This window comes from Talpa occidentalis, unplaced genomic scaffold (genome assembly GCF_014898055.3).
Source record: "Talpa occidentalis isolate TD23 unplaced genomic scaffold, MPIMG_talOcc4v2.1 talOcc4.12, whole genome shotgun sequence".
Classification (NCBI taxonomy): Eukaryota; Metazoa; Chordata; class Mammalia; order Eulipotyphla; family Talpidae; genus Talpa; species Talpa occidentalis.
Window position 1 is genome coordinate 33,123,500 of NW_023601212.1, and position 20,886 is coordinate 33,144,385.

Consider the following 20,886-nt stretch of genomic DNA (forward strand, 5'->3'; position numbering starts at 1 on the left):
GCTGCCTCTCCTGCTGATACTTCTAGCCTCTGCTCATGCTTTGAAACAGTGAATCAGGACAAGACATAGATTTGCTAGTGTGCACTAATCACCAAAGGACCGAAGAGGTCTGAGTTTTTATTCTGTAATATTTCTAAGACTGTGTCCATTCAATGCAAACAAAAAAGGAAGAAATCTTGGCAGAACAGAAGTGATGCACACCTGGTGAGCAGATTGATTTAAATATTATTCATGGTAGGTAGCCTAGTCCACGCTCTAGCTGTTTTCATGGCTTCATCTGTCTTCCATTGCTCCATAGCATCACGTGCTAATGCATCATTAGCACTTAACAAACCTGGATTGGGAGCACTTAACAAACCTGGATCGATAGCAGAGCTGTGTGGATCTGCAGTGCTGGGTACCACACAGCTTTCAAAATATCTGAACATATTCTTCCCAAGTTTTCTACATTAGAATGATAAATTTTGATCATGAAACCTACTTTAGGCTGCCATTGGGTGTTCTGGAAGGACTAATTCAAGTTTAAAAGTCCCTCAGAGGGGGAGTCCTGGGGCCAGCAATGACCTCATGAAATAATGGGCATTGCTTTCATCTAGTTCTGCTTTAATGCCAGCAATTGGTTCTGCCAGCTGGGTTTCATTGATAATTCTGCAGGGCAGCCTGGCCACCTTGTCAGATCCAAAGTGGCCTCTGGTCTCATCTTCCTGAATAGTCTGTCTGTAGGGTAAAGAAAATGTCAGGCTTTTCTGCCCTTCCGCCATCAGGATAGATGATGGATCCTTGTCCTGAATGCATGCCTGATGGCGGGCACCTGGAATAGGGTGTGGGCATAGGTAGATGGGATTCACCTGGGCTGAGACTGTGCTTTTAAGGGCGGCGTCATGGGGGGACGCCAGCAGCAGCAGAACCTGAAGGAGAAGCCGAAGCAGAAGCAGAGAACGCCAGAGAGCCCAGATAGAGTGAAGACTTGCTGGGGGCTGGGAGGCCTGCCAGCCTCCCAGCCCCCCAGCCAGCACCCCTGCCTGCCATATGCCTGGTGAACCCCAAATAAAAAACCTGCAAAACTACTGAGGACTCTGACTCCTCCTTTACCCGGTCTGCATGGGATCAGAAAACCTGCACTGTGCCCAGTCCTGCCCCTACACTGTCTTAGCTTCCTCCTTCTCTAATATTTTTCTTCTTTTTTCCATAGCTTTATTTTGGTTTTACTATTTTTAAGGGATTATAAGAAAGTCAATAAGATGGATATTTATATCTGTGTCTGTACCTATGTCTATAGATCTGTATTCCCACCAAATGATTTATTTTCACTTCCATCAAAATTGAGTTATAATAACTGTTTTTTAAAGGTTTATTTATGCATACAAGAACAAGGGTATAGTCCAGAGGAGCTGGGGCGTGAGAGGATCACCAGGGACAGAGTGGGGAGCAGAACAGGCAAATTGACTGAAATACACGGCTGAGGGGAGTAGCAGGCACAACAGGAGAGGTCTGCTGTGCCATGTGGGTCACCACCCTGGCTGGGGATTGAACTTATGCTGTAGTAGCTGTGGATTGCTTCATAGTGCTGACGCCTAACCACTTGCACCACCAGGGAGACCCCTCAAGATTCTTCTAACTCTTGGAGAAGTTAGTTTCATTATATAGTATTATTGAGGAAACTTTAAGGGCAGAGTATGTTCCATGAATGACATAGGTTGGATCAATACCGGGGTGCTATGGAGCTACTCCCAAGATTTGTGAAGTCTTATTTGTACTAAGAATAATTTGTGGACTGAAAACACAGAATTTATTGCCATTTTTTCAAGTAGCTGTTGATGCTGTAGAATTCAATGTAATATAAATTCATTTATAGCTATAAGAATTTTTGTCTGTGTGCATTTTGTCCATAGATATTTACTAAAAGTTTAGGGTTATTATTTATCTAATGAAATGACCACTTGATCTGGAATATATAACTTGGAATGACTATAAATATCACCCCCATATACTAAAGGTAAGACTCCATCCTGGGTTGACCATTTGACCCAGGCTCATTTAACTTTCCTCATCTGAGAAATGGACATAATAATTCAAACTATGCTGATTCATGCAGGAATTCTGTGATTCTCAACTGCTTTGAAGAAGCCACATGCTTTGAAAATATCAGATGTCTCTACAGCGACAGTTATCACAGTTTTTTATATAATAATATGAAGTATAATCAGAGAATTGAAAAAAAATATTGACCTCCCCTCTTACCTCAGTATCAGATAACCAGGTTCAAGTTTCTTAATTTTTCAGCTCATAAAACTTAGGGTTTTATTGATTCAAAAGAACACCTGTACACCTCTGTTTATTGCAACACTATTTACAATAGGTAAAAAACCTGGAAACAACCCAACTGCCCCAAAATAGATGACTGGATCAAGAAGATATGGCATATATACACAATGGAATATTATTCAGCAATCAAAAGATAAACTCATGCCATTCACAGCAACATGGATGGAATTAGAAGGAATTAAGCTCAGTGAAATAAGCCAGAAAGAAAAAGAAAAATATCGGATGGTTTCACTTATAGCAGGAATATAGGGGAACCCAATAAGACATCAGTGTAAAAAAATAATAACAGTACGAAACACAACAAAGCAAAAACAGAAAATTATAAATCAGAGACATCTTGCAGGGGAGGAAGAGGGAGAGGGATCAGAGGGAGGGAGGGAGGAGCACAGGGGACTGAGGTGATGGTGCGTGGGTGCATTGGTGAAGGAAACTCTATGGGGACTACACCTGAGGGGGTAGGGGGAAACAAATATTTTTTAAAAATGAACAATGATGTAAAAAATTAAAAAAATAATTTAAAAAAACTTATTTTTTTTTTCAAATTCAGTGATAATTTTTCTAAATAGCCAAGCAAAATTTTGGGGTGAGCATGACAAAATAAATTAAAAAAAAAAAATAAAAAAAAAAAAAAAGAAATGAGAGACGAAATATTGAATAATATATATGATCACATTCAGAAACCATTGAAAAAGCTGCTGTGAGCTTCACAGCAGAAGCAAAACTGCAAAGATAAACAGGGCTAGAGGATACATAGTTCTGGGGAAGTAGGGACTAGAGCAGGACAAGGACTTCAGGCCTTCTTGAGATCATGAATTAAGTATTTCACAGTCAAAATGAGGATGGGGAGCAAATTTTCTCCTTCAGAATGCGGGACAAAGGCTATTTGCTTTGTTCTTAAATACCACCCATGTCCTATGTTTAAAGACAAGGGGTATCAATTCAAATACCCATCTGAAACCCACTTCTGTCCAAGCCCGGTAGCTGACACAGATAGCTTGTGCAGTGCCATAACTTGGCCACCTGACAGGTTGGAATCCCAAGGCCTGTAGTATGTAATTTGGCTTGCTGCAACTTGCAGCAAGGGGCAGGTAACACCCTAAGCACATGGCTTGTGCTTATATTGGAGTTTGAGATGGGTGGTTGACAGGTAAGTGGCTGGAGTGTGCTGTGACATTTAGCAAAAGAAGAGCAGACTAGGAGAAGAAAAGTTTAGCTTCTTGGACTTTTGTTAGTACAAAAGATGGAGTCCATGAAGACACAAATAGAACTGACTTGAGGTGTGGGGAGCCTCATTTCTGTGCTACACGAACAAATGGGGGCAAGAACTAGTAAATGCAACTGAAGAAAGTAAGCCTAAACTACCTTTGCCAGAGAATTCCAGGTATACCAGCCCCTGGCAAATGGCACTTACTCTTACTGTAAAAGTGTAAAAGGTTAGGTTACTCCTCAGACTGCAGAACAAGTGTCCAGTTGGCCTCCGAGATTGCACACTCCTTGTCCAAAAGGAAATTTATCCTGTAGCTTGCATACAGCTAATCTTTGACATTACTGCAAGGAGCCATTTCAGATTTCTCCTTTCCTTTACAGAGAGCAGAGACAGCTTTTCATTGTTCATGACGCAGTTCTCTCCGCTCCAAGAGCCAAAGGCTAAAGCCAAATAAACTTGTTCACAGAGAACAACAAGCAATTTTGTCTGATCCTTATTATTCTTGCCAAAACTGCAATTGTATTATTCTCACTGACAGGTTCTCAAAAGAGATTCAGTAAAAACCCTTGATCAAATTCACCAAGGAACAGAATGTTTCAAGTGGGCGTGTCTGGCTAGAATCTTCCCTGAAAGCTTCAGTAACAGCACATCCAAAGACAGCTGAATCCTATTCCCCAGAGAATAACAAAGCCAATCTGAAATCTGGGAGAGTTTTGAGGGCAGATGGTATTAACCTAGTAGTAAACACATTTTTGGCTTCTTCTTCCCCTGCCCTACCCCTCCCCAGCTATGTTTAATGTGCAGAGAGAAAGCTGTTTGCTTGCAGAATCTTATTATAGAGTCGAAATATGCTTGTTCCAAAGAAGTGGAATTTAATTGGTTCCAAGTTAATGATACTAACAGGTGTCACCTCACTGATCCAGGACTTTAAATGGATTATTACGAACAGGACTAATAGGTGTTTTTTCCGGCTCTGGCTTCCACCGATTATGCAAGACTGCATGCCCTGCAATGTTCCTCTCAATTATTTCCAGCAGCTTTAGGGGGTAGATTTCATGTGCGCAGGCGCGAGTGCTGTCAACTGTCACCTAGGGCTGCCATTTTCTTGCTCTTTAGCTCAAGCTCTTCCGTGCTGAGGCTTGCATAGCTTTATAGAGAGTGCAAGTAAGTCTTGAGCAGTATTGCTGCTTTTCTGCCAGGCTTTGTGACACTTAACGGAAGGACAGTGCGTTGCTGGTTCCATGGATGTGCATGGACGGCACAAGCAGAAGGAGAATCGTCCCCTCCCTTGCCACATTGCAGGCTGTTGAGCTTAACTGCCAAAGAGTATCCCTGCCCTCCCTTCTCCCCGACTCCAAGCTGTAGGAGACTGGGCTGCATGGTATATGGACTAGGTGGCCCTGAGGAGGTGCTTCTCCAACTGACCGTGGGGTGATCGAGGTGGACCCCCTCCATCGCTGTGCCCTGAAACCTCAGTCACCTTGGTGCATCTGACACAGTCTTCTGGGGACTTTTCCCAGTCAGTGACTGAAATGGGATAGTAGAATGATGACATCTTGGTCCACATCTGACAGGTGACTTTGACCTGAGATGTCCCAACAGCCTTGTCAAATGACTCCTACAACTGAATTGCAGCCCCCTAACTTCCTTGCTTCTGTGTGGGTCTCCTCTTGCTGTTTGATCATTCAGCTTCTCCCCTCCCTCCATATTTTCTCTCACAGACTTTTGTGCATTTAGTCCCATCCTGGCCTCCCCTCACAGGATGTGAACTGAATTTCAGTTTTGTGCAGTGGGTGGGCTGTCAGCCTTGTTGCTTTGCCATCACTTCCCTTCAGAGGAGTTCTCTCTCTTACTTGGCTTCTAGGACTTCCTGAAGAGTGGATTCGCTGTTGACCCTAACTTCCACACTCATGTTTGCCAGGCTCAGATAAGTCTGGGTGCTGGGAGAAGAGATGTGGAGGAGGCCCAAACTGAGTCCTTGCTGTAAATTCCAGAGCATGTGTTATGTGGTTTCCCTGGTCCAAGGCACAGCTGGAGAAACATAAGACACAAAAAATTATCCTTGCCTTCGAAACTAAAAGCAGCTAGGGAGACAGAAATGACACAGAAGGACATAAATGGTTAGGAATACAGATAATAATCAGAACTTTGTCAGCAAGGATTTATTGATAGCCTGCTATGGTTCAGTGCACCAGCAAAAACTAAATTGTATGCATTTGCTTTTAAGTGCCGCAGACGATAGCAGAGGTCTCTGAAGCATGGAAAGAGAATAGTCTTCTAGTAGATAAAGGGAAGAAAATTCTCTTTCTTCTACCTTATATTTTTAAAATGCTTATTTTGGTGTGCTGTAAAATGATGCATAATAAATTGGCATAGTGGCACTTGTATGTATTCTATAAAAATAAATATTTCTATAAAAATAAACATTTTTTTTTTTTACTAGTGAAGTACATGATCTAAAGGGGGGAGGGGACTCCTGAGGTAGAGGATCTTTACTCAACAGTGAATGCACCAGAGCATGGCCAATAGGAGCACAGCTGGATCCAAGGATGTGGCTTTAAATCTCATGCTGTCACCTGCTAGCTCTGGGAACACTGCCAGGGGCAGCCACTCTGGGGCTGAGTCTTCTTCTCAGGAAAATGGGAAGGCATGTGCTGCCACCAGGCTTGTTGTAGGGGTTAGATTAGTAATACATGTTTACTAGGCGCTTCTCCATCTTGTTGTGGTTGTTATGATCATTTTAACCCTTCATAATTTTTTTCTCATCCTTGAGGTCCACCTCAAGCCTTCTGGTTGGTCATCACGGAGTCTGCTTTATCTTTAGGATCTTTCCCGACTCTACTAGGCAGCTGCTCCTCTCTTACCATCTCCTCCGCCCCCTGAGCTTTTACCACCTTTCTTGATGTCATCCTGATGCCACTTCTCTCACACTGCTTGAGCTGCTAACTGAGCACTTTTCTTAACTTTCTTTGGGGCGGGGGCGGTGGTCTTGTTCTGTGCTGTGACTCCCTGAAACCAGGTTTTGTCAGAGGCTAGTTGCCAGTTGCAGGAGTACTGGAGATGGTGATGCTGATGTTCTGTAGGGCATGTCCCTGCACCTCCCGGTGGTGGCAACTTAGGGGCACACAGGGGGCAGGAGAGGGTCAGGGAAGGCAGGCTTGCTTCAGCTCTTACACAGTCATCCGTCACACACTAATTTTAGAGGATTTGTGCACAAAGCATCACTTTCCCCAAAATGTGACATTCCCCATTTGTCATAAGTGAAAAGAGGTGTGTACTTGTCCAAGAGAAAGGAGTTTTGGGCCTCCCTGGCGGCACAAGGGGTTAAGACGCAATCTATGAAGCTGTCTGCAGCCACTGAAGCACGAGTTTGATCCCCAGCCAGGGAGCTACCCACATGGTGCAGCAGACCTCTCCTGACTCGCCCGCTGCTCCCCTCAGCAGGGTGCTTCAGTCAGTCTGCCTGTTCTGTTCCCCGCTCTGTCTCTGGTGAATCCTCTCACCCCTCCCCCCATGCCTCTGGCCTATACCCCAGTTCTTGTATGCATAACTAAATAATTAAAAAACAAACAGAAAAAAAAAAGAGAAAGGAATTTCCTTTCTCAGTTACTTTATTATTATTGTGAGTAAAAGAAAAAACAAAAGCCCTAGCATGTACTAGTTCAATCTGGGGGCTGGGAAGGCTTGGTGCTTGGTGTTTTTTATTAGTAGAATAAAATATTGGTGAAAGGGAACAAGTGATTTTACAGGCATTATCAATTAGATCTTGACCATAAGTCTTTAAAGAGTTGTTAGTGTCCCTGTCTTATAAACAGGGAAACTGAGACACAGGAGGGATAAATCATTTTCTTCAGGTCACTTAGTAAGTAGAAAATTCAGAATTTATGAATGTTCATGTGACACAGACTTGTACTCAGGGTCTTCACTTTTCAGTTATTGAAATCCAAATATTGGTGAAGTGGGAAATAAATTAAACAAACTAGTTTAACCTTTAATCAGTCACAAGTGTTCAGCACTGACTCCCAAAGGTTAAAATATCTTATACCTAAGAAAGTGTTGGGTTGTTGGAAAAGTCATAACACATTTTTGCATTGAGAACAAAGAAAAAATACATCATGACTTTCCCAACAACCCAATATATAGTGGTGGGAGCCATGGGGGTGATAAGTGCCAATTGGACATCCAATGCCCTGTCAATGTGAATCTTGTTTTCATAACGCTTTTGACACATGGCTAAATTCTACATAAATGGGTAACTATTGAAATAATGTATTATTTATTATTTAATATATCCTGTCAATGGATCAGAGTCGCATTGTGAAAGACTGTAGACATGGAATGAAGCAAGGTCTCAGGACTTGCTCACTGAAATGAAAGTATCAGTAGAATTAAATAAGGTTGAATTGAAAAGGGATGCATTTGTTTTGGCTCTGTGGTTTGAAATCTTGCTTTTCTGTTTCTTAATTGAGAGACGGTGATGTTGGGGTTTGGTTTGGTTTTAATGGTGGTTCTTTGGGGTTAAACTCGCCCCTAGACCTTTACATACCTGTGAGGTGACTTTGGGTAACTTGCTGATTTTTCTTTCTTTTTTTTTTTTTAAAAGATTTATGTATTTATTTATACAAGCACTGGGTACAGTCAGAAGTGCGGGAGGGCAAGAGAATTCACCAGAGCCAGAGCTGAGCAGAACAGGCAGACCGACGAAATACACTGCTGAGGGGAGCAGAGGGTGCGGCAGGAGAGGTCTGTGCGCCATGTGGGGCCCTCGCCGGTGGCCGGGGATCAAACCGGTGCTGCAGAGACTGCGGGCAGCTTCACAGCCCAGCGCTCAAACTCTGTGCCACCCAGGAGGCCCCGACTTGCTGATTTTTCTGGAGAGGGTTAGGTCAAAGTAATTACAAGCTAAATTCTGAGTGTAACTCCACTCTCTCATGACATTACAGTTGAAACCACTAATATGAAAAAGCTCTGGAATTTCTTTGGGAGTTTGTCCAGGTCTGGCACAATAGTCATTGGTATAATGTTGGATAGATGTAGATGGGACACCAGATATAAAATGGAACTGATTCCTAAGTAAATAGGATTCCAAGTTACTGGTCCATTGACATGAACCAGTTCAACTCAATGGACATTATCAGCAAGCTCTTTTGTGATATGTTAATGTTTCCTTATTGTATTTTACATCAAGTATTGTGGAACTAATTCATATTCTGACATGTACAAAACAAATACTTGTTCCATATCCCTATAATATATGCGGTACACTTTGAATAATTTGACTCTAATTAAATCAAAACAGATCTTGGCAATTTTGGTTTCTGTCTATGTAGCTGTCCTCAAATATGAATAAAAAGTTATATAAAGTTTCCCCCCCCATTTGAGGGGTGAGACTAAAGGTAATGAAAATTTTAAGTATTTTTATATTTCCAGATTTTCCACAGTAAATACATAACCTTTTAATGTATAAAAATAATTTTGAGTGGTTAAGACGGGACAGATGTGACTTAGTAACTAGGAAAACATTTCCAGCATTTGAAACAGTCTGGCAAGGGCTAGGAGGCAAAAGACAGAAATCTGACTACTTTCAAGGAGCGTGCCAGATGGCGACAATAACTGCCAATATTTGATTGCACTATAATTATTATATACTATCTGCCACTTCAGCAAGCTCTCTTTTAACAAAGCATGTAGTGACAAAATGTTGTATTAAGATGACCCTCCATTGGCCTTCTGTTGAAATGAAGAAATGGGACAGAGATCTTTTTTTTTTTTCCCTCCCCAGTAATATCTCTGGGACTTGAGGAATGGTGAGTAAAGATTTGACTATGAACACACAGAAAATCTTGTTTACACCTTCTGGGGAAGCATTGTTTTGACTTTCGTTAACTGGGAATTCAGAGGGAAGATTTTGTCTGTTATCTATCAAGAATTTTCAGAGCAATCACAGTCACTGGGGTCATGTTTAAAGTGTCTAATTAATGGCCTTCAAGTTCAATTAAATATCTCCTAGATTCCATTTACTTCTAAACATCTGGAATGTTGAATACAAACCCATTGTAGCGGCTGGAAAGTCATACGACTTTAGATATACCCTGTCATTTATGTTTTTCTCTAGTTTTAGTCTGTTCTAGTATCCCCAATCTCTCCCAATGACAGAGTTTTGCTGTCTGAGTTTACTGACAGAGATGTGTAAAGCATGAGTACCACAGCTGTTTAGGATGAAACTGTATATTAATGTATAAATTGGCAACTTTAAAGCCTGGCTGGAAGTTATGTGGGACAGGTGACTGAGATTAACTTCCCCACTTGGACTAAAGTTAGTTTTGAAGGAGCTAAATATGCTTGTTAAATTTTGGTGCGTGTGTGTTGTTTGGGGTGGGTGTGTGCAAAGCAGAGGACTCTTCACAATTTCAAATAGCTAAAGATAGGGGTGGCAAATGAAATTACATTTTCACATTTTCATATGTAGAGTAGGTTGAACAGCCAAATATAGCATTGGTTTATTAACATTAGTCTATCAGTCACTGTTTACAATGATTTAAACACACCTTAGAGATATTCATGATGATATAAAACCATAAAATTAAAACCTAGATTCATTGTACCAAAAGTCAACTGCATTCCCTGGAGTGTTAATAAAAACTGACAGCCAAAGCACAAAGCCTTAGTCAACATATTTCCATAGCTCCCTCCACACAAATAGTCTCAAACCATTGGAGGTTATTCCTTCGAGACGTTTCATCAGTGACGTCACAGTAATTGTCACCTCCGTTGGCCTACTTTAGGCCCTGCCCAGAGGCAAGAGGTCCAGATAGCCTGGGAGAAGAGCACAAGTTGGAGAGTCAGGAGAAACATATTGTATCCAGGTATGGCTTTGACCTTCTTCAGGTAGCAGAATTTTTATGCTTATCATACATAGTGTGTGTGTGTGTGTGTGTGTGTGTGTGTATGTGTGTATGTACATGTTGGAAATGAGAAAGAATGTTGACTTAAAGAAATAAGTCCTGTTGTTGTGTACAGTGTATCTGAAGATGTAAAGTGACTGGTATTGATTCTTGTTTTCCTTTATTTTTTTAAACACGTAATATGCATTTCTCCCTATTTTTAAAAAAAATCTTAATATCATTGAGGAAAGTCTGTCTTTCATCTTCTCAAGGACTCCATGCAGAAGGTCAATTCAAACATTCTGTACAATTTTTTTCACAGCATTTTCATTTTTTATTTCACCCATATGGCAAGCACTTTGGATAATACAGTTTGCTCTTGACTCCAGGGAAGATTTAAAATGAAGCAAAATCGTCTTTGTGGTTAACAGCAGAAAAATGGAAGTTTTCTGATCTGAATTCTGCCTAACTTTGGTTCATTCTTCCTAAAGGGTATAAATGTGTGTGAAAGTAAAGTCCATCTCTTACAGTTAGCAAAAGTGTTGACTGAATTGGATGCATTGTAAATCTCACCTGCACTCCTTGTTTTTTATATTCCTTGATTATATAACACAACTAATATTTAAGCTCACATCAAAATTCAAGAAATAGTAAGTAAGCCCCAAGAAACAAGTATGTTGGGCAGCCGACCAATTCTGAGACTTCTGAAAACAATGTGAAGAAAGTCTAAGACACACAGTTTGAACAATAATTATAAGGTAACATACAACTCTCACCCAGGTCAGAAAATAGATCGTGCCAGCATACCTGATCACCACCCCTGTCTACCCCACTGTAGGTAATCACCACCCTGACTGCTGAGGTGATCTTGTCCTTGCTTTTCTTTGTTATTTTATCATTTGTGTCTATATGTCTAAATAATATGATTAAGTTCCCAGTTAATATATTCTATGTTTCTTTTGTAAATCCGTCTTTCACCAACAATTATAATTCTAGCAATTAAGTGTATAAATGCACCAAATCCATCATTCATTCTACTACTGTTGAACATCTGACTTGTTTCCAATTTGGGAATACTGTGAATTTGTTGCTGTGATATTTTTGTCTAAGAATCCTGTATACATGTGCTTGAGTATACATGTCTTGAGTTGTGTGAAATTGCTGGATCATAGGGAATGAATATTATCAAACTTAATATAAAAATGTCACATTGCTTTTCCCAAAGTGATTGAAAATGTGCACTAATTTTATTTAGTCACGGCAGTAAATTTCAGTAATAACTCATTCTTGTAATCACTCTTAAGGAGTAATCACAATTCTAGCAACTCATTCCAGTTTGCCAGTTCTAATTCTGCCTTTAATGTGTTATGTGTCATTGCACAAACAATTAAACCTCTCTCTAAAAGTTTATTTTCTGATCTATAATCTTGGGGGAGATAAAAATCACAATAATAGCTGCCCGAGTTGTGAAGGTTACAGAGTTGTGAAGGCCACATGAACAGAGCTGTGAATAGCTTCTATAACATTTTATGAATGTGTCCCTGGTGGGTCAGTCCCCATGATTCCCTTTATTGAACAGATTAATCTAATAAGCAGATTTGATGGGACAGTTATTTTGCCTTATCTGAATTGTGTTGTTTTGAGTATTATAGGCAGGATCAGTCTCTCTGCCTCTCTCATACTTATTTCTTCAGAACTTACACAAATAAGTGGATATTTGGTCCAGGATTTAGTTTTATTAATAAATTTATAAATTAGAGTCTACCTTTGATTCCTATTCCTTGGCCTCTATGCTGCCTGCCTGGGTCCTCACCTTTCTGTCCGTCCATTGTTACCTGCATTCTTACATATTCTACTTTCTTTATTCATTCATTTTCTTTCGTTCACTTTCTCCTTCAAGTAAATCTCTGGAAAGATTTCATTGGCAACTTACTGTATCCTTAATGTGAAGAATCAAAAGACAGATAAGAATTAAAAGGGGTCTCCCTGGTGGCCTAGGGGTTAAGTCTCAGCACTATCACTACTAAGGCCTGAGTTCGATCCCCAGTCAGGGAACTATGAAGCAACCCGCAGCTACTGCAGCATGAGTTTAATCCCCTGGCAGGGAGGTGACCCACATGGCGCAGCAGACCTCTCCTGTCTCTCCCACTGCTCCCCTTAGCAGTATATTTCAGTCACTCTGCCTGTTCTGCTCCCCACTCTGTCTCTGGTGAATCCTCTCACCCCCCCACACCTCTGGCCTACACCCCAGTTCTATGAAAAAAATAAATATTCTGAAAAAAAAAAAAAGAACTGAAAGGGAAAGGAAACATTAATCATCTTTATTGACCATGTTTTAAACCAAGATTCAGTAATTTGGGGGTTGACATCATCTGATTTAAGCATAGGTGCTATGTACCAACAACTACATAATATGAACATGATTTGGCTGGCTTATACAACTAATAATGTGGTCCACTAATAATAAAACAGATCTAGTAATTACAATGAATAATTCAGTCAGGTTAGATGGGTAAAAATACCAAACTTGCTAATGACACTTCTATTCTCAGCTTAGGTTCTTTCTAAATTTTCACTCCATAGTAGACTTTTGCCCTAAATAGCTAAAATATTATCTTTAATCTTTCATTTGATTTGCATACACTAAGTGTCGATCATGCCACATCACTGAAGACAATAATTTGATTGACTGCACTGCCTATGTTCTCAAGGCAGGATTTCCTACGTGTACTATCTGCCTCTGCCCTTTGAAGTGTTTACAATCTGGGCACATCCTGGACTGACTAAAAATAGCTGGCACAAGGCCTTGTTGAAACAGGAGTGCCCATGAGGGTAGCACTCGCCCTGCGGACTGTGAGTGTCTGGGGTTAACCACAGGGGGCACTGTGCCCAACACAGGGCTGGTCAAAAGTATTTCATGCTTTCACCAGGGTGAGATGAAGATCTGTAGCAACCCAAAACCTGAGAAATTATGGTATTCTACTTCTATACATAATTCAAAGTAAGCACATTACTACTCCATAACATTTTTTATATTTTGGTGACCTCACTTGTTGACACTTTAAGTTAGCAAAGCAAGCACACACACATACATGCACAGAGAAACTGGAGAGAAAAATACAATGTTTTGGGCCTTCCTGGTGGTGCAGGTGGTTGAGCACAGTTCTGTGAAGCTGTCCACAGCCTCTGCAGTGTGGGTTCGATCCCGGCCAGCCGGGGAGATACCCAAATGGCGCAACAGACCTCTCTTGTCTCGCCCGCTGCTCCTCTCAGCAGTGTATTTCAGTCAGTCTGCCTATTCTGGTCACCTCTCTGTCTCTGGTGAATCCTTTCACCCTCCTGCACATGTAACCTGTACCCTGGTTCTTGTATAAATAAATAAATCTTTAAAAAGAAAAGAAAAAGAAAAAATACAGTGTTTTATATTTTATCCAGACATTAACATCATCATCACAGGAAAATGTCAGGACTATGTTGATCATTCTTTTTTTTTTTTTAAGATTTATTTATTTATGCATACAAGAACCGGGGTACAGGCCAGAGATGTGGGGGGTGAGAGAATTCACCAGAGACAGAGAGGGGAGCAGAATAGGCAGACTGACTGAAATACACTGCTGAGGGGAGCAGCGGGAGAGACAGAAGTCTGCTGTGCCATATGGGTAGCTCCCTGGCCAGCTGGGGATCAAACTCATGCTGCAGAGGCTGCGGACAGCTTCACAGTGCTGTGCTTAACCCCTTGCACCACTAGGGAGGCCCTATGTTGATCATTCTTAACAGTCAAGCTGAAATTCCAGGCTCACTGCTACTAAGTTGGTTCTTGATAGAAATAGAACCAAAAGAATATGAGTGTGTGTGTGCGTGTGTGTGTGTGTGTGGTATGTATATCATATAGAAATGACTGGTGTGATTGTGGAAGCTGGCAAGGTCCAAGACTGCAGGGTAGACCAGCAGGCTGAAGATCCAGGGAAGAGTGGCAGCTCATGCTCAAAGATCATCTGGTGGCTAGAAATCCAAGATCAAGGTGTTGGCAGGTTTGATTCCTTCGAGGCCACTCTCCTTGGTTTGCCAGTGACCTCCTGTGTCTTCACATGGTCTTCCCTTTTTACATGCCTGTGCCCTCATCTCCTCTTCTGATAGGACACCAGTCTATTGTGTTCGAGCCCATCTTCATGGCCTCATTTAAAGTTCATTACCTCTTGAAGGACCCTATCTCCACATACAGTCACTTTCTAAGATACAGGGGCTTAGAGTTTCAAATGAAGTTAGAGGGAGACACAATTCAGCCCTTCCAAATGCTTCTATTTCTTTTAAAGGAAAAATAGGATAAATCTCCCCATGTTTTCTTTGTTACTTCCTGTTAGGAGGTGAAGACAAGTAGGAGGTCCTCGGTGTGCCCTGAGAAGCCAGCCTTCCCTTCTCCTGGAACCACAGTTGAGATGGAGCTATCCACCCGTGAGCTGTTTCTCAACTTTACCATTGTGCTGATTACAGTTATCCTCATGTGGCTCCTGGTGAGGTCCTATCAATACTGAGAGGCCGTGCTGTGCTCCTGGGATTGACATCAACACCCGCGAGATGCCCTCAAACCCTGCTGCTGTCATGGGCTGCCTTTTTTGGCACCCCAAGGCTCTTCCCACCTGCACTCATGGTACCTGAGGTGCCTGCAATGTGAGCATCCACTGCATGTTCTTTAAAGATGCCGCTCTCAAGGGCTGCCAAGTGTTTGCCAGTGAGCTTTAGATTTATTCCCCAACTCTTACTGCAAATGTGTTAGATAAGCTACAAGGTTCAAATTATACTGGATTCATGATGATGTAGAACTGTAACAATCCCCTGATCGATCATAACACACATCCCTTCAATTCACGCCATCTGCAACCAAACTCTAAATCAACTCAGCCACGGAAAGAAATGTTGGAGGAAAACTTTGTCAGCCCCTATAGCTATCATATGTGAATAAAATTAAGTTAACCCCCAACATGACTGTTAGAATTTATTTTTTGCTTCTATTTGTGATGCTGCATTTGACCTTTGGCTGGGACTGAAGTGACAAATGCTATGGTATTTCTAGCATTTGCGATAAGCCAAGATTCTCCAACTGCTGAGGATTTGAACCAAGCCAATTAAGAGTGTCACATTTCAAATAATTCCACTGGTTCAGTGCTCCTCAAACTTTCCCTCTAAACTTGTCCCAAGGGCAGTAGGAGAATAAATCCCTTCCACTAGGAGGTTTGGGGCATAGCCTGAAGTATCTTCTAAAAGCACATTTCTTTGAAGTCGTGGTTTATCTTTTAGTTTCCCAAGAAATATATGTTCTACTTAATAATATCTGTTTTCATGTTTTTAAAATTATTTACCAATAAGTAAAATTAAAACTTAAGTCGTGTCCTTAGGAATAGCCTGTCCCAATTTGGTTATTGTCATTGTGCAAATAGGACTAGTCATGAATAACTACAGTTATAGTGAGGAGGGACTAGAAAACACAAATTTACATATGTTTTATAAGAGATTCAATTGCGATAACTGCCTGGAGGCCACCAATATACACCAAATCTTTGGCATTTTCAGCCAGAGTGCGGAATCATGCCTTCTGCCTTGGACCTGAGAGTGTACAGGGGCAGCTGTGGTGACTGGCCAGCCATGTTGCCCAATCTGAGTTGGCAAGAACTGGATTTGCTCTCAGCTCTGCCTCTCTCTTCATCATCATTTGTCCTTTTTGAGTCTCAGTCTTCTCACTTTGAAGGTATGAAAATTAGTAAATACTTCATAGGATAAAAAAAGAATTAATCCAAAATGTTTCTAACACACAATGGGTGTACAATATTTATGCTTTTTATAAATGAAGTTTATTTTTTTAAGTGAAACGATGAGTTATGTATGCTTTATTACTAATTTCAAGGAAGTTATGCTTTTATTCAATATAGTTTAAAAAGAAATCATAAATGAAGTTTAACTCTGATTTTACACAACTTGAAAAAATAGAAATGTTTCCAGTTACCACCCGGTTTGTAGGTGAACTCAGAAATAGACTGATAAGATTGGACTTTGATGAGTCGTTCAAATACATTGTCAAACTGTTTGGGGTGATGATAGAGTTAGATCAAAAGCAGCTGGCATCATGAATGTGTCATGAAGAAAAATAATTCATGCCTTTGGAAAAGCTGTTTCAATAACTTCAATTTTAGTTCCTAGCTGGTCCATCAACATCATTGGTTAAGTATTAATCATATAGAGCTGTAAATGCTTAGCTATTCAGAAAAATCTTTGGAATAGCATGTACCTAAGTCTATGATTAGGTGCACAACCTGGGCTCATCAGTGTAAGAGAACGGGGATGTGAAGGCCATCATTTTGAAAGTACCACTACAATTATGAGCAAAGCAAATTTCTTTTAAACTGGAGGCTTGAGGCCTCCCTTAAGTCTCAATGCTATCACTGCTGTGGCCTGAGTTCGATCCCTGGCCAGGTAGCTAACCCACATAAGGCACAGCAGACCTCTCCTGTCCTACCCGCTGCTCCCCTAAGCAGTGCATTTCAATAAATCTGCCTGTTCTGTAACCCACTCTGTCTCTGGTGTATCCTCTCGCCCCCCACACCTCTGGCCTACACTTCAGTTCTTCTATGCATAAATAAATCTTTAAAAAAAATAAACTTGAACCTTGACCCTCCACAGGTATCAGCAGGATTTTTATGCTTATCATACAATGTGTGTGTGTGTGTGTCTGCGTGTGTGTGTTTGCCAAGGCCCTAGAGCCACATACTCTAGCCACATAAGTAGGCATGCTTCACACCAAATCATTAACAACTGCATGTCCAGATGTGTAGTCTGAAACTGAAATTAGGAACACAACATTGAGGACCATATAATGCTGTTCCCAACTTTGGCAGGAAACCCCTCAAAATAATGACCCTTCTTCTTTTAACTATATCAGGGTCCTTGATCCTGGCTATGCATTAGGATCACACCTGGAGTACTTCTGGAAAAGAATAATACTTAGGCCAATTGCATTAGAAACTCCTGGAAACAAAGCTGAAGCCTGAGTTGTTGCCTAAAATTGCCAGGTAATTCTAATGTGGAGACCATGGACTGTAACATTGGCATCATTTAAGAGCTTATTTTAAAATGCAGGATCTTGGGCCCCAGGTCAGATTGAACTAGAACTGAATAAGAATCTGCATATAAGAGAGTCCTCCTGGTGATTTTTAATCCTCTCAAGACTTGAGAAGCAACAGTTGGTATCAGTGATCTCAACTTCGGTGATACGGTATCATCATCTAGAGAGGACTTTTGAAAACTGCAGCTGTTGGGGCTCCACCTCCTGAGATTTTTATTTAATTGTTCTTTTGAGGAGGACCCAGCATAAATATTTTTGAAAACTGAGTCCTGAGTGCATAAACCATGCAACTAGGGTCAAGAACCATGACAGCTAGGCCTTCCTTGAAGGCCACGTTCTCAGCCAGGAATGCCTTTACCAGGGAAGCTATGAGAGGTGAGGTTTATGAACATCCCCCTTCTCCAGGGTTCCTCATAAATGGCACAAAGGACAAATTTGGGTGTTTTGGCATTATGTTTAAGAAATGTTTATTTCATGAGTCAGCCTACTGGCTGTGCAATAAACATAATCCTGTTTTCCAAGAGTTTGAAACAAACCCTGAAATCAGCTTCTCTTTGTCAGTTGGCTGAACTGTAGATAAGGACAGGAATATTGGTGGTTAGCTAAGCTGTATTCAGTGTGTCTGTTTATCTATGGGGATTAAATGGAAATGATAGTCCCATCCAGAGCATTAGGCAGTCATACACACGTGCAGGGATTTGACATATGGGAAAAACACATCTTCAGATTCATGATTGCATTTTGCTTATTACTGTGTGAACTCAGACAAGTTATTGAACTTTTGTGGCCACAATTTCCTTAGCTATAAAAATAGAAAATAATGCCTCCTTTGTGGGAAGGCTAAATCAGATTATTACTTAGCTCTCTTGTGTTTCATTAAGTAAGAATTCCTGGTAATTAGTAAATATTCAATAAATGGTAGTTGGCTTTATAATATTAGCTAAGTAAATATAATGCTTGGAACACAGTTGTTTCTTTAAAAGTGTTTATGAGGGCCTCCCCGGTGGCGCAGCGGTTGAGCACTGAGCTATGAAGCTGCCCACAACTTCTGCAGTGCCGGTTGATCCCCGGCTGCTGCGCCCAAATGGCATGCAGACCTTTCCTGTCTTGCCCGCTGCTCCCCTCAGCAGTGTACTTCGTCAGTCTGCCTGTTCTGCTCCCCGCTCTGGCTCTGGTGAATTCTCTCACCCTCCCACGCTTCTGACTGTACCCAGTGCTTGTATAAATAAATAAATAAATCTTTAAAAAAAAGTGTTTGTGATTGGTGCTGGGGGGATGCTGCTGCTATTTTAATACAATCTCTTATAAGGGATAAAACACTTCTGAAAGTTGGAATTTTTTTTAAAGCACGGGAAAAGGATAGGAAAATCTTAGATTCTTTCATTTCTGAAAAGTACATTGTATTTCTCCAAATGGAAGGGCCACTTGAATTATAATATCTGAAACACTTATTTAACTACAGATTCCTGCACCAACCCCAGATTGACTGAAATGGAATCTGGAAAAGCTAACAGTAGAATCTGACTTGCTACATTTTACACCAGTTCCCAAGATAATCCTAATCTTCACTAAAGAATAAGGGGTACCCTGGGATCCCCAAACCTGCCAACTCTAAATAGTTTCTGTCATCAGCTGCCTCAAGGCACAACATACTCTAGTGTGTAAGACCTTCAAAGGAAAGGAACTTTAATACAACTAGTGTGCAACAGAGAGAAGAGAAGAAAAAGAATACAGTTTCCAAATCAAGCATACAAAGTTACCCATCCCCTCATGGGCAATGCCCAGCCAAACAGGGCTGACCCAAAAGCAGGACCACTGAGGTCCAAGTGCTTAATCTAAGGCACCTTCTAGTGGGGAACCATAGGAAAGGGGCAGAAGGGGACAGGCAAGTCTGGAAGGAAAAAAAAAAAAAAAGCAAAATCCAAGTAAAGATAAAGGCTACCACTGTTAACCTCACATCTTTGTCTTGCAAGTGTCCCTTTCCATGTCCCCCATATGCCAGTACAAGTTACAGGCTAAGAAACAAGTGCTGCATCTTCAAGTTTCTGCTCCATGTGCATCCTCCAGTCTTCTTCCTCCTCCATCTCTCTCTGCTTCCTTCCATCTCTCTCTGCTTCTTCTCCTGCAGCTCCCTTTTTCTCAGATCTTTTTCCCAGTTCTATTAGCTTCACACTGTTACAATTACTAGCTCACCTTCCTGCCCAGATTCACCCTTCCTTAGTGTGTGCAGGGAATAGACACTGTTACAGTTGGAGAACCACTGTTTTACCACATCCTTGAATGCCAGCCTCCAGAATTCACATTTCTCATTATTATCGAGGATTTGGGCTCTGCTTGAACTAAGTCCATATATTTTCATTTTCTCAGAGGAATCACAGAATTTCCATCCCCATCCCTTTGAACTTCAAGTTTAATTATTCTTCCCTGTGTCTCTAGGGAAAGTTCTCTTTGGCCTCCCATTGCTAGTCAGTTCCCACCCTGGATCTACAGATTTTCTCCTAAATAAGTTTGCATGTTTCTGCCTGCAGATTCAGCCCCTATGTACCACTTCACTTGTATGCAAGAGTTCTGTTTTCAGATGTTTTGAAAGAAAATGTTGGAACTGTCATCAAATTTAGGAACATTAGAAACATCAAACATCAGTATATCTTTCCAAATTATTTTCCCATTGGACTCTCATCTTTGTCCTGACAGTCAGACTGAACTCAAGAGTCAAAAGCCAGCATAAAGCAGTCTTTGATTTACATGTCAGATTTTAAAAATTTAGAACGTTGTTCCTTACTCCCTGGGTAGGTAAAGTGAAAACAAGTTTTCTTATTAGCAGCCATTCCATCCGGGTCTGCACAGTGTGCTATTGGCCAGGCAACCATGTTCACAGACTCTAGCTGATACTGTCTGACCCAGATACAACTGGGAATGGCTTTTCCTGCACTCTCTCCCCCACTTACTCTACTCCAACAGCCTAAAAAAGGCCATGGAGAAAGCAAGTATCTCAACACATGCCCTGTGTGTGCATGATGCCTTGCCTAGTGATAACATCACCTGCACACTCACACACACTCCACCAAGTTCAAAGATAATTTGTCTTCACGATGCAGTTTTTAGCTACTGAGAGGTTGCATGGTGATGATTTGACAATTCAGCATGAAAACTGCTCTTATACTTTGTGGCATCTTTGTTGATTTACCCATCATCCTCTAAATTGACATAGGTCTTAAAATCAATTTTGAGATTCTTCGTGAGTAGAAGGGCTGCACTTGGATTCAGGCAACATTGCAAGGCCCTGTTGGTAAGTCACTACCCCTAACCTCACCCTGTCAGAATGACTTGGATCACATTCACACTGCAGACTTAAC

General features: G+C 41.2%; 1 protein-coding gene and 1 pseudogene across 2 annotated transcripts in view; one reads left to right on the top strand and one right to left on the bottom strand.

Moving 5' to 3' along the window:
- SLN (sarcolipin) overlaps positions 1-14,955 on the top strand; it is a 32,972-nt gene extending 18,017 nt beyond the window's left edge. Inside the window, exons 1-2 of one of the 2 annotated variants that reach the window (XM_054693236.1) lie at positions 10,379-10,398; positions 14,778-14,955. In XM_054693236.1, the coding sequence (XP_054549211.1) occupies positions 14,853-14,948 (96 nt within the window). In that variant the 5' untranslated portion in view covers positions 10,379-10,398; positions 14,778-14,852 and the 3' untranslated portion in view covers positions 14,949-14,955. Of the gene's footprint in view, positions 1-10,378; positions 10,399-14,777 lie in introns of those variants that run through there. The other variant, XM_037504351.2, reaches the window with a different exon arrangement.
- LOC119242134 (ubiquitin-conjugating enzyme E2 N-like) lies at positions 219-5,444 on the bottom strand (annotated as a pseudogene).
- Positions 14,956-20,886: the final 5,931 nt, after the last annotated feature.